This window comes from Diceros bicornis, chromosome 12, assembly GCF_020826845.1.
Source record: "Diceros bicornis minor isolate mBicDic1 chromosome 12, mDicBic1.mat.cur, whole genome shotgun sequence".
In the NCBI taxonomy this organism is placed as follows: domain Eukaryota; kingdom Metazoa; phylum Chordata; class Mammalia; order Perissodactyla; family Rhinocerotidae; genus Diceros; species Diceros bicornis.
The window spans coordinates 65,566,739-65,580,700 of NC_080751.1; the positions used below are offsets into that span (position 1 = coordinate 65,566,739).

At 37.9% G+C, this 13,962-nt stretch overlaps 1 protein-coding gene across 1 annotated transcript in view; it reads left to right on the forward strand.

Moving 5' to 3' along the window:
- NBAS (NBAS subunit of NRZ tethering complex) overlaps window positions 1-13,962 on the forward strand; it is a 328,999-nt gene that overhangs the window by 65,916 nt on the left and 249,121 nt on the right. Inside the window, exons 12-14 of the mRNA XM_058551762.1 lie at window positions 2,093-2,221; window positions 12,268-12,331; window positions 13,216-13,409. Of these exons, the coding sequence (XP_058407745.1) occupies window positions 2,093-2,221; window positions 12,268-12,331; window positions 13,216-13,409 (387 nt within the window). The remainder of the gene's footprint in view (window positions 1-2,092; window positions 2,222-12,267; window positions 12,332-13,215; window positions 13,410-13,962) is intronic.

The window sequence follows — 13,962 nt, forward strand, 5'->3', positions numbered from 1 at the left end:
GCTTGATGAGTGGTGTGTATGTCTGCGCCCGGGATCGGAACCTGTGAACCCCAGGCCACCGAAGCGGAGTGTGCGTACTTCACCACTATGCCACTGGGCTGGCCCCCAGTATACTTTTTTTGTTAAAGAGATTCCTAAACTTCTTACTTGCTTTCAGAGCACTTTTAGTGGAGTTCTTTAATGAAGTGTTTATAGTACCTGGAAGTTACCATACAGATCACACATGACTAATAATTTAGGTGACAAAACCCATGAACTATACTTCACCATAATTTCTACCGAGAAGCATGCCTGTGACTGCTAGAAAGGCGATGGCCCAGGTGAGAGCAGTAATCACAATGCAGTGGAAGTGACATGGGTTGGGATGGAAGACTGTGCATCTAGTTCAGGTTCTGCTGTCTACTCTTGAATGACTGGGCAAGTATCTTGACCCTTCAGGTCTTCAGTTTCTTCTTCTGTAAACTCTAATGGATGGGTGGAGAGTTCTTTTAGCTAATAAAAATCTATGCTTCTGAGGCCCACCTTATGCAAAACCATGGAACTTATTGACTTTAAAGTTGTAAAAGGAGGATGCTGGGTCCTTCACCTTCTGCTTCTTCCCCTATCTCCACCACAGAGGAAGGGCTGTGATATACTTAACATTTTGTTTGAAATGCTTTTGCTTTTATTGTTTCTCTTTCCCAGGCATTTGCGTTTTAATCTTTCTTACATTTAATTCTGGCATTCTGGGATAGACGTCTTATATCCAGTTAAAGTGATCTTAGTCCTCAGTGAGGAGATTAGAAGATGCTTATCTTTTCATCTATCTGCTCATCCGACAATGTTCCTCACTTTCTGAAATTTTTCTGTTTGTTTTTGATGGCTAATGTGCCTTATCATTTTAGACCCGAAGCCTTAAACTCTAATGTCTACAGGGGCCAGGTAGGTAATATAGTGAATTGAGCCAGGTGTCAATTCTGTTTTTTTTATTATAGTCATGTTGAGTTTTCAGTTCTGTCGCTGATATTTGGCCTTAAACTTGGGGCCATAATAGAGAATGGTGGGGGCTTTGACTAACTGGAAAGCTTATGACCTTTCTGAGGGTGCATATGCTACTTGGTCCCACATGATTGTTGCCATTTAGGAATGGTGGCCCCTGTGTCGCCAGATTTTCTAAATGTTCAGGAGAAATATGGTTGTGGCTGCCATTTTCGGATCTCTGTTTAATTCTTTGTGGGTAAACTACCTTAGACATTGTCCTTAATAAATGCTTGAATGCGAAAAGTTAGATGTCCAGTTCGTTGTTCGATTCTTCTGATTCTGTTGGAGGTGATATGCAGGTGACGCCTCTGCTTGTGTGGTTTCTCTCATGGTGGTACTCTCGTAGGAGAGGATCGAGGGATTATTTGGACAAGTAGGACTCGAAACACAAGACTTTCTCCGTGTACGCTGAGATTAGCTATGTAAAATCAGTATATTACAAAGTTTCTCTTCTCTGTGGCAACAATTAGATTCCTTAAATTGGATAATTTGCAAACAAATCTGGAAAATCTTAAACATTCGTAGTGTTCCTTAAGTTAAGGAATGCATTTTCCCCATTGCCTTCTGTTCCCATCACCACTGCACTCTCTTTTCTTCCATCTCTCTCTTTCTCTCTCTTCCTTTCCTTCTCTTCCACAGCCCTGAAGTTGTGGCCTATCTATGATCTATAGAATATTCCAAGCACTGTGTACATATAGAATCTTATAAAGATGTGGACCCAAAATTCAAGAAATTCACAAGTTAGCCAACATCGACCCATAAAAGTTATTGAGAACTCATGGAAGTTGATGTGTGATATAAAGGAATATTTTTATAATGCTCATATATTTGGGTTTTGGGTTATATGTAAATTATAACACTATAAAATAGATTTAAAAAAACTCCTTAAGGATGAGTTCTCTTTCTGTAGGCTGGAACACATTTATAGTGTTAGGAAGCTGTTGGAACTCTTAATTATGAGAGATCGTTTATGACATGGCACCTCTAAAGAGTATTATTAAATTCTGGAAGTTATTTCTATTCGGCTACAAGTCCCTTGCTCTGACATTAATGTAATATAATTGTTATATAGGATGGGATCTTTAAGATGAGCCTTTCTCCAGATGGGACCCTCCTTGCAGCCATTCACTTCTCGGGGAAACTAAGCATCTGGGCCATTCCATCTCTGAAACAGCAAGGGGAATGGAATCAAAATGAGCAGGTATGTCTCTTGATTATGATTATTTTTAGAATGATTCTCTCTGAAAGGTGAGTACTGACAATACTAATTTCATTTTGTTGATATTTTACTGTAGTGCACAGCTATTTATTCTTATCATTTCCAAGCTTTTTTATTTTTTTTTAATTTATTTTTCCCCCAAAGCCCCAGTAGATACTTGTATGTCATAGCTGCACATCCTTCTAGTTGCTGTATGTGGGACGTGGCCTCAGCATGGCCTGAGAAGCAGTACGTCGGTGCGCGCTCGGGACCGAACCCGGGTCGCCAGCAGCAGAGCACGCGCACTTAACTGCTAAGCCATGGGGCCAGCCCTCAAAGCTTTAAATTATAATATTATCAGTATAGTAGGGCAAATTAAGAATAGAGTAACACTGTGTACTAACTTTAATTTGTAGTGCAGTGTACTCTGTATATTGAGTATAATCTGTCCATCAAACTCTGCATATTTTCCTGTTTCTCACTGCAGAAATACAGAATGGAGTTGTTAATTTTTCAGCAAAAGTCAGCTAATATAATCAAGTCTTTGGAGGGTCACTATCCTAAAAGGGTTACAATTCTTTCCAAATTTTGCAGCGCTAGTCATATTGGGCTTACTTAAGGTTTGAAGGGAGTTATTGTCTCTTCACTCAGAAGGTAGATAGTGAAGATATAGCGAAAGAACTGTTAATTTTTTTTAGTATCTTGAAATGACAGGTTTTAAGAATGAAATGATTGGGGACAGCCTGGTGGCACAAGTGGTTAAGGGCGTGTGCTCTGCTGCGGCGGCCTGGGGTTCGCCGGTTCGGATCCCAGGCGCACACCGAAGCACTGCTCATCAAGCCATGCTGTGGCGGCGTCCCATATAAAGTGGAGGAAGATGGGCATGGATGTTAGCCCAGGACCAGTCTTCCTCAGCAAAAAAAAGAGGAGGATTCGCAGATGTTAGCTCAGGGCCGATCCTCCTCACAAAAAAAAAAAAAGAATGAAATGATTTGGTTGTTTAGCAGCAGATAGAATCAACATCTATTATGACTTAAAATCATGATGGGCAAAGAAGGTCTGCTCCTATAATGCCATGTATTGTGACACAGTGAAGATTTAAAGAAAAACCTTCTCAGTTAGATTCAGCTTATGTTATAAATCTATTACTCCTCTGATTTTGCATTTTGGCACTTTAAAGGTTAATTTTCCTTCTCTCATTTCCCCCTTTCCCTTTCCAGGAGGAGTATCTTGTCACTAGCTTTGTGGATAGTTTTGCAATTCTGATATTGAAGCATATTCCCTGAATGATCTGAATGGATCAATGTCTTTCTTCAGAATTCTTTTTAGTTTCATTTCATCAGTTAAACTGCACTATTACAAGCACTCTTAATCAGCAAACAGCATTTTGTTTTTTTCACAATAGCAGAGGAAAAGAGAAAGTGGCTCCACATTTTCTTACTCTTTTCACGAACTTAAATTTGTTTTGGCTGTTCTTCAATTTTTTGTCTTATACACAAGGTTAGGAATGTTTTTTTCCCCGTAGTTTCTACTCACCTTGAATTGAGTTTGGTGTCCACACCTCTACCACTCTCTCACTTCTGGATCTAGATTTGTTCTAAATAGGAGAGATTCTCCTCAGTCTTCAACCTCAGTAGCTAAATACAGGGACATTCTTTGTCTCTCCTCTGAAATGACAGCTAAATTGACTTCTGTCTTCACTCTAGAAGTGTAATGGATCAACTCTTAAAACCGTTAGTTTAACATATTTAGCTGGGCATGTCAGATAATTAATCCAAAAGGTTCCATGTAATTTTCATGGTTATCAATGTGTAGTGATAAAATATTTAGCTTTTGTCACTTGGAAAGATCCTAATGTTCTATTATATGTGGGAAGCTTTACATTTGGGCAATTTGTTTTTTAAATGGTGAAAACTTTTGAATATTAAAGGCTTTTTCCCTTCTGACTTTCTGTTTTCTTAAATTATTTTCATTCACCTAATAGATGGGGGCTGGCCCCGTGGCATAGCGGTTAAGTGCCCGTGCTCTGCTGCTGGCGGCCTGGGTTCGGATCTCGGGTGCGCACCGATGCACCGCTTGTCAGGCCATGCTGTGGTGGCATCCCATATAAAGTGGAGGAAGATAGGCACAGATGTTAGCTCAGGGCCAGTCTTCCTCAGCAAAAAGAGGAGGATTGGCATGGATGTTAGCTCAGGGCTGATCTTCCTCACACACACACACACAAAAATAAAATTATTTTCATTCACCTAATAGAAATATTGATCAGGTTCCGAGGCACACTTAATATTTCATCTTGTGAGTATCCTAGAATGTCATACATGTAGTGTAAAGGCTATTCAAGCAAAATCCATTAGTGTGCTCTTGTTTACTGAAATTCCAGATACCCTTTTTTTTTGCCTGCAAAGATAAATTGCATCTGGTGTAGTCTTTATTGATATAGGCTCAACTTTTTAACTGTTGGACACTTTTTGTTATTAGTTGCCAGTCAGTGTCATTATAATTCATTACTCTTGAGTTCACTGATGTTATTTATTAATTAGATTTTTATAGTGATTCTATTAAAAAAAAACCTTAAAAATTGTTTTAAAATCTTGAAACTTGGGAATAAGTATAAATATCTCAGTAGTTTGGAATAGGCCATCAGAAAAGTAATGGGACAGGAAAGGAAGGGAATTTGGAAATGGCAACAGAGGTGCATGGTGGGAAGAGATGAGTTCAGGCCAGAAGTTGGTCTCTAGCGTCGTCCTAGTGAGTCTTTTGAACAGAAATACCCTGAGAGTTTAGAAGGGCAGGTTGTCAGGAATTGCTGTAGCCTGATTTTTCTGTGGTACCCCAAAGAGCTTCCACGTCACCTCCTGTGGCTCTAATCCAGTGCCCCGTAAACAGTCTGCAGATAGACCATGTGGTAGTGCAGGTTGATTCTCAAGCTAGTTGTATCTTTTATTACAAATTTACAAATTTTTAGGGTTATATTTCAGTTCCTTCTGATTTAGTTGGTATAAGTTATTTACCTTGAATGCCCGAGCAAACTGGAAAAAATAGGTTTTTGGGTTCACAAAACTGAAAGCCATGCACCTGATTGCCATCACCAAGGACATTTTGCAGTAGTGGAATCCTTTGCTGAGAGAAGAGAGGCTTAGCCGTAGTTACTGAACCTAATCCTGCTTTCACTGCCGTTCCCACTACTGCTCAGCACACTGCCTCGTTCCTGAGTTCATCCCATCACCAGCCAGTGGCTGTCAACCCCTGCCTTTTCTTGGTGCTGCGTAGCACATGGAAAGACACTAGCTGAGTAGAATAGACTCTGCCTTCAGAGACTCCTGCCAGATTTAGCCTCAAAAGAAACTTTTGTCCAAATTTGAGAACACAGAGGGCGTTTAATTTTATCCATTCTTTCTTTAAAATTCTAAGGTTCTGGCCAAAGTGCAAACTCCTTTGTTTACCTGCTATCTTTGATTATTATGGCCCTTTACACTTGCTTCTTGAACCTTCCTCCCCCTGCTCTCTACTTTTGTCTAATCATTTCTACTATACTTTCTGAAACTTCATTCCATCAATAAACAAATTTCTGTGAGGCTTCAACATTTTCACAGAACACTCTGGTTTCTTTCAATACCCCTATTTCAGGCTTATATAGCTCGATAGGATCAAGGTGCATGTATACAATATTCTTGTAGCATGTACAAAATTTACTCTAATAATAATGTAATTTTTTTTTTTTTTGTGAGGTACATCAGCCCTGTGCTAATAACATCTGCCAATCCTCCTCTTTTTTTTTTTTTGCTGAGAAAGACTGGCACTGGGCTAACATCCATGTCCATCGTCCTCCACTTTATATGAGATGCTGCCACAGCATGGCTTGCCAAGCGGTGCGTCGGTGCGCGCCCGGGATCCAAACCAGTGAACCCTGGGCCACTGCAGCGGAGCGCGCACACTTAACCGCTTGCACCACCGGGCCGGCCCCTAATAATAATGTTATTTATTAAGCACTTATTTTGTTCCAGGGTTATTCAGCAAGTAAGCATAAGATTTGATTTCATATCTCTCCAACTCTGATTTCCATGCTCTTTCTATGACTATGTAGGAAAATAAATACATTTTAAAAAAGGCAGGAAAAAACTGTATTTATTTGATGCCCTTTAAAAGAACAGAGACAAATCCTTTTTCTCAGTGACTGTAACACAGGTTTCTTTAGCCCTCTCAGATGTATTGAACTCTTGAGCTAGTTAGTGTGTACCAGGTACTGGAATAAATAGTTGAGGTAGCCTTTCACTGATAAATCCTTAATTTTATAGTAGATATTTACAGTACTTATGATATGGTGGGAAATGGGGTGAGGGTGGTAACTCTTTGTCCAACAAAAGGAGTCTGAACAACTATAATTTGAGTCTTTCACCTGTTCACTGGGGATTAATCACATTGGATTGGGTATTTTAGATTTGAACTTCAATATATGAAGGGAGTCATTAAAATCTAGTGTACCAGAGTAAGTGCTATAAAGCTTGTGTGTAACAGTACTATAAAGAGTGGGTCGTTACTGTATTCATAACAATAATCATAAGATGAATTTCAACTATTTATTGAATCTCTACCAAGTGCTAGAGTAGAAAATGCAATAAGTCACAGTTCTTGTCCTTCGTCTTACCAGGGAAATTATAAACAGATCAATAAAATAACATGTTAGTATTATGAGAAGATAAGCTCTGAGGAAAGGCACATAAATTTAATTGGTAGTGTTGACAAGAAGGATTGTGGGGAATAAATAGCATTTGTATAGTAAGGCTTGGCTATCCACAAAGAAATTTTAATCTATTTCATTTGCTTCACAGCAACCCTGTTAAGTAAAGAATGTTTTGTACTCATTTTAATAGATGGGAATAGTGCTAAAAGATGTTAACTTAGATCACTAAATGCAAGAATCAAGATACCATTTGACTCAGGTCCTCTGACTTCATAGGTTAAGCTCTTTTCCGAGTATTTTCTTACAGTGCTTACATTTAGAAATACTGCTTTTTATCTGAGTGAATCAGGTACTAGCTATGGTATTAATGGGAAACAGGGAGAGATAGGCCATGCAGCCTATATGAATGACAGCTCCTGGAGTTGTGCAGGTCACTATGTAGAGACACTGGAAATGTGAAAATATTAATAGATGAGAGGTGTATTGTCATTTACCAAATATATTGGTGGTGTTTTGTATACTTATCACAGGCTGAAAAACACTTGAACAGCTGCCTTTTTCTCATTTGTTTAGCAATAGTCAAGTGACCTTACGTCAGCCAGGGAGGAGGGCTTTGCCTCTGTTTATGGCTGCTTTAGGAAATGAATGAGATAAGCCAATTTGTTTAAAATAGATTATATGGTAATATATAGTATATGGTCAGCTTATAATTTTAGTTTAAATATTGCCTGAGGGGCCGGCCCTGTGGCGTAGCGGTCAAGTGCGCGCACTTCCCTGCTGGCGGCCTGGGTTCAGATCCTGGGTGTGCACCGATGTACCTCTTGTCCGGCCATGCTGAGGTGGCGTCCTATATAAAGTGGAGGAAGATGGGCCCGGATGTTAGCCCAGGGACAGACTTCCTCAGCAAAAAAAAAAAAAAGAGGAGGGTTGGTATGGATATTAGCTCACGGCTGAGCTTCCTCAGAATAAATAAATAAGTAAGTAAGTAAGTAAGTAAGTAGGTAAGTAGGTAAGTAAGTATTGCCTGAGAAGAAACTAGTGTTACCGTTGCCTTATACAGGCTTAAACCCTTTTACCAAATTGTGAATTCAGCTCATCTGGGGCTTTCTTAATGTAATTTGCTACTTTATTAGTTTTCATAATATGCTTTGTGTGATTGAGTATTTTCTCTGTAAAATCTAATGATTAAAGACAGTTGTGGAAGTGCCTATTCTGATTTACTTCTATCCAGTTTTGAGTTGATTAAATACTTTGGCTTTCATTGTCAATATGAAAATCCATCTGGCTAGAAATCTGTGAGTGTTAAATTTTGTTCATGTCTGGAATTTAGTAATATCGCTCAAGTGATTTTCATTTTACACATTTCCCATATGTTATGTTTATGTATTTACATCTTATTTTTGGCCTTAATTTTTCTCTGAACAAGTTTTATTACTTGCCTATTTGTACTTCCTTAGTTGTAGTAGACACAAAACTTATCTTTTCCATTTTAATGTTATTTTCTCTTTGACATGTAGTAGGTACTGGAGTAATTTTGTTAGGTGGATGAATCAGTGAAGGATAAGTGAGATTACAGTTCATGTGATTAATCTTGATATAATCCACAGCTGTTTCCACAACTTCCCTGGACTGTGAGCTCCTTGAGAACAGGCACTAAATATACCTTTCTTTTGTGGGTTCTAACACAGGGCTTGGCATATGAAATACTAGTAAATGTTTGTGGAATAAATATTACATTTGAAATATTGCTTTTATGCTGTAGGAGGCAGGGCCTTCATTAGATTTAGCTTCTGGCTGTAAAAAAAAAATTAATGAAGTCCTTAAATCTAAAGAAAATGTTGGTTTAGCCATAATAGCCTTTCTGTACAAAATCTATAACTGTATTCTTAGGACATCCTCCTCTAGGCTACCATGACACTATAAAGTGAGGGCACCTTAGGCTGTTTTCAGACATGTGGTAGCATGTCAGACAAAGAGGAGTTACATGGAGGTTGCTACTCGGAATATATCAACATGGTGCCAGGATCGAGGACGCCCAGTGTGCTCTCATGGGGGTCATGGGAGCTTGGTGATCTTGCCCTCAAAGCACCAGCCTACAGGGTGTGTATCACATGTTGTAAAGCATGGCCAGATTAGGTTCGCCTAACAGATAAGGGCCTTGGAGTTGAAGGTTAGTAAGTTTGGGCTAGTGTGAATAGTATGAGGGGAGCAGTGGGAATGTCAGCTTCGAAAGCCATGAGGGACAAGCTGTCAGGTTGCTGGTCTGGCACGCCACCTCTGCCTGAAGCAGAGTTATGTTTGGAATTTTGTTTGGGCTTCTTTCTTAAATATAGTGTACAGATAATTTCATCAAACTCCCACATATTGTGAGGTTAAACATTTAGTTCAGATATCTAGAATGAAATCTGCTATGTACTGTTAACGGCAAAAAGGCAGATAGTTAAATATATACCCCAAAGAATTTAAAACAGGTACTCAAACAAATACACTTATGTACATGTTTATAGCAGCACTATTCACAACAGCCACAAGGTGGAAACAACCTAAATGCCCATTAATGGAAGGACGGATAAAGAAATTATGGTATATATCTACAATAGAATATTATGCAGCCGCAAAAAGGAATGAAGTACTGATACTTGCTGCAACTTGGACGGACCTTGAGAACATTATTGTAAGTGAAAGAAGCCAAACACAAAAAGTCACATATGGTATGAATCCATTTATATGAAATATCCGGAATAGGTAAATTCATAGAGACAGAAAGCAGATTCCTGGTGGCTGGGGCTGGGGGGACAGGAGAATGGAAAGTAACTGCTTAATGGGTAAGCATTTTACTTTATAATGATGGAAATGTTTGGAACTAGATAGAGGTGACACAACATTGTAAATGTGCTAAATGCCACTGAATAGTTCATTTTATTTTTATTTTTTTATTATTTATTTATTTATTTTTCCCCCAAAGCCCCAGGAGATAGTTGTATGTCATAGTTGCATGTCCTTTTAGTTGCTGTATGTGGGACGCGGCCTCAGCATGGCTGGAGAAGCAGTGCGTCGGTGCGCTCCCGGGATCCGAACTGTGGCCGCCAGTAGTGGAGCGCGCGCACTTAACCACTAAACCATGGGGCCGGCCCATGAATTGTTCATTTTAAAATGGTTAATTTTATGTTACGTGAATTTATCTCAATAAAAAAAATGACGTCATTAACTCCCTCTTCCCATAAAAACGCCCAAACAAAAATGCAGATAATTAGAATCTGACATTCTGTACTTTGGTTAAATTGACCTACTTTTTTTCCTATATAAACTTAGTATTTTCCGTCTGTGTACTTTTGTTCGTGTTGTGTTCTCTGACTGGAATGTCTCCTCCACCCATTTTCCATATCCTGTCCTTATCCAGTATAACACCATCAGGCTTTCTGTGTACCTCTTGAGCTGCGTTCATCTTTCTCAGGCCCATATCCATAATGATCTCTTCATTCTTTGGAGACCCCAAGCGCTTGTATCTATACCTCTTTTGGGGCAGTTATCAAATTAGACCTTGGGTTATACTCATTTATATCCATTTCTTAGCCTTTGACCTGCTTGAGTAGGGGGCCTGTAATGTCTGATTTTTTTCTTCTCTCTCTCACAATATAAGTGCACAGTATTCGTTGACTAAATAGCAGAGGAAACCACACTTTTGAGAAGGTGTAGGAAGGCTAGGACTATGTCTGCTAATTGTCCTGTTAATGCTCAGTGATTTAAACAATTGATTAATTCATTCACTCATTTAGCATTTAGCTGCTATGACATATGGGCATTGTGATGGATCTGAGAATACAAGGTTGCCTATGATAGAGTTCTGGATGCAGAAGAACAAATCTTCACCTTGTGTTTAAAATTGAATTTGCAAGAGACACCCATTATTTAAGCAATCTGCATGGAGCAGTCTAGTCCCAAAGTGTCTGGAGGCTGACTCTAGTAGACTGTTACTGTTTGTTCATGGTGCTCTTTCTCATCATTAACTTTGGTGAAGACAAGCACACTTTGACTTCTCAAAGTACTTATGCCAATGAGGTGATTTCTGTTAAAATTTTTTCTCAGGATTTTTTGTTATATTTCATTGTCATCTATACATCCTTAAATTTACCCAAGGCTGAATCAGAATTATGGTGGTGGTTGTTTGCCGGGCTTAAGGTTTTAAAGTGTTATTCCGTACTCCCCTTGTGTTCTCCAGAATGTAAGTAGGGAGACATGCCTGTCATCACATAAATACATAGTGTGTGCACATGGTGCTGTCGGAGCATGTACAGCTGGTGATTGAGAGGCATTGACAACTCCTAAAATTCCTGATAAATGATCAAATAAGATTCCAGTTTAGTTGATTATTTTAAGTAATATGTACCTTATTGTATTCTAATTCTTTGAAACGTAATCGTCTTTTTTATGATTATGTAAACTAGGACAATCTATGTCTTCCCTTAGTGTGTAAATAGCCTTTTTTGGTAATTTTTTTTTGGATAAAGTTTAAAGAATTCTATCTTCTGTTCTCAGAGAGTACTCTGAGTGACTTACAGTAGTGAAGAGTAGAAAGTTCTTTCAGACTGTGGAAATGCCAATTTTAATAGTGTTAGCCACTGATAAATTGGTAATAAAACATGTATGTTTATTGTGTTACATTAGATGAAAAAAGGCGCATTTTGACTTAAGTATAGCATCACTTTTTTTAGGCTTAAGTTTTTAGATAAATATTCAGGTGATTTTTTGGTTGTCTTTTCTATACTGTCCTAATTCTGAAGATTAAGTAATTAACAGTGAGCCAAGAGGGTGTCTGGTAGTGGCTTAATCTCAATTGTTTTTTAAAGATATTTGAGAGATACTGATATGTCTTTATGTTCTCAAAGGTGGGTGTGACATTATGTTCCATGAGATTAGAATATGAATGGATTCAATTTGAGGATTGCTTGGTTATATTTTTTTACTTAGTAAATTTTTAGTCATAGAAAGTTAGAACTGGAGATAACGTGGAGGTTGCAGAGTCCAATCTCAGAGCTATGGAAACCAAAGCCTGGAGGTGTGGAATTAATTGTTGGTGTATCTTGCTTTCATTTGTATTAATCATGTACTTGCTATCTTGTTCTTATACACAGTTTTTTCTTCATTAAATTAAGTCACAGTACTTGCATGTGCACATTTTAAGTATAAGAACAATTGCTTTTCAAGATTATGGACAGGAGTAGATTTCAACTAGGTATAACTAAGAGATCAAAGGAAATCATCATCTCTATATTTTGTTACTTACAGAAATCCATAGTTCTTGATGATGTTCTCATGATTTTCTTACATTGTTGACTCAAGAAGTCATGTGTGTATTTTTTATATTTAGCCAGGCTATGATGACCTTAATCCTGATTGGAGACTCTCTACGGAGAAGAGAAAAAAAATCAAAGGTGAGTTGTATGAAATATGATAATTAAAACCTTAAGAGACTCCCACTGTATAATAAAGATGCTCTTTAGCTGGTATAATATATGTAGGAGAGGAAAAAAGCTTTTCCTTTCTACCCTCCAAGGTTGTCTGGCGGGGCCCTGTAAAATTAGATTGACAAAAATCAGATCGACAAGAGAGAAACAAACAGAAGTTTATTAGCACGCACATTGAGCTCACACATGGGAGTACCCAGAATTGAGTAACTCTGAGGGTTTGTTGGAAATTGGGCTTATGTAGCATCTTAGCAAAGGAACAATAAATTATTAGAGAAGTGACAAGACAAAGGAAAAGACCTTTGAGTTTCTCAAATTCCTTCAGCTTAAAATATTTCGTATGTTGAAGTGGCATATTTTGGGGTGGCATATCCTGATCCCCTTCACAAGTTTAAGAGGAAATCGGCATTGACAACTTTGTATATCTGACCTATATTTTTAGAAAGATTATAATTATCTCATATTATTTGTCTGGAAAGTATATGAACATTTTCCAAAACTTTTTATAACCTTCATAATCTGTACACTTTGTACATACCTACTTTTCAACTTATTGTGTTGAAAATGGTGACATATCTGTATATTCTTTGTGAGAGGAAAGACCTTAATATATTTCTCTCTGCATCCCTAGAATTTTAGACTTTGACTGGTGGATTGTTGGCACTCAGATGTTTATTAAGTAAATTACCATTTTGTAAAAATTTGAGTGATGACTTAACATTTTATTTTTTCTTATTATTTAACATACCTTTAGGACCCAAATAATGGTTTTTAAATTGATTATTGGACTAAACGTGTTGTATTTAAACCACATTGACCGATGCATTTGATTGGTTTACTTTCCCCGTTAGATAAAGAGGCCTTTTACCCACTGATAGATGTCAATTGGTGGGCAGGCACTGCAGTGACTTTGGCTCGCTGCTCTGGTGCTTTGACTGTTTCATCAGTGAAAACTTTGAAGAATTTACTGGGAAAATCTTGTGAATGGTTTGAACCGTCACCTCAAGTCACTGCTACCCATGATGGGGGATTTTTAAGTTTGGAGGTAATGTTTTCTCTTTTAAAGTAGCCAGTGTGTTTGAAAGTAAATGTGTATTTCACCTGTTAAACCTGGAGTGAAAGTTACCTTTAACAGTCAGGCTTTCAGACTCAGAACTTTGTGAAGCTATTAGATGTTTTTAAAAAGGGGAGGGTGGGAGAGCTCTTCTCAGTAAAGTGAATAAATACCTTCATGCTCATTTTCTAAGTAGGTAAAAAAAAATCGTCTTATTTTTCCACAGCAGGTATAAAAATATCAAAAGTGAAGAAATTAACACTCTCAACTCTTTTATATACCTAAAATAATTACCAGCCATATATTTTCGAGACCATGTGAATGACCTATTATTAAAATAGACTTTAGTTTTGGAGATTTGGAGCAAATAACATAGTGGCATATTTCTGGAGCAGTTGATGTATATAATGTTTGTTGTTGGGTTTCTTTGAATTCCATTCTTAGTCCTAATCACATGGCCGATGTAATGAATCAAACCAGAGAAGAATTAAACAATATTTTTGTCATTAACTCTAAAATGTTGCCTGTAGTTCCTCACTGTTAA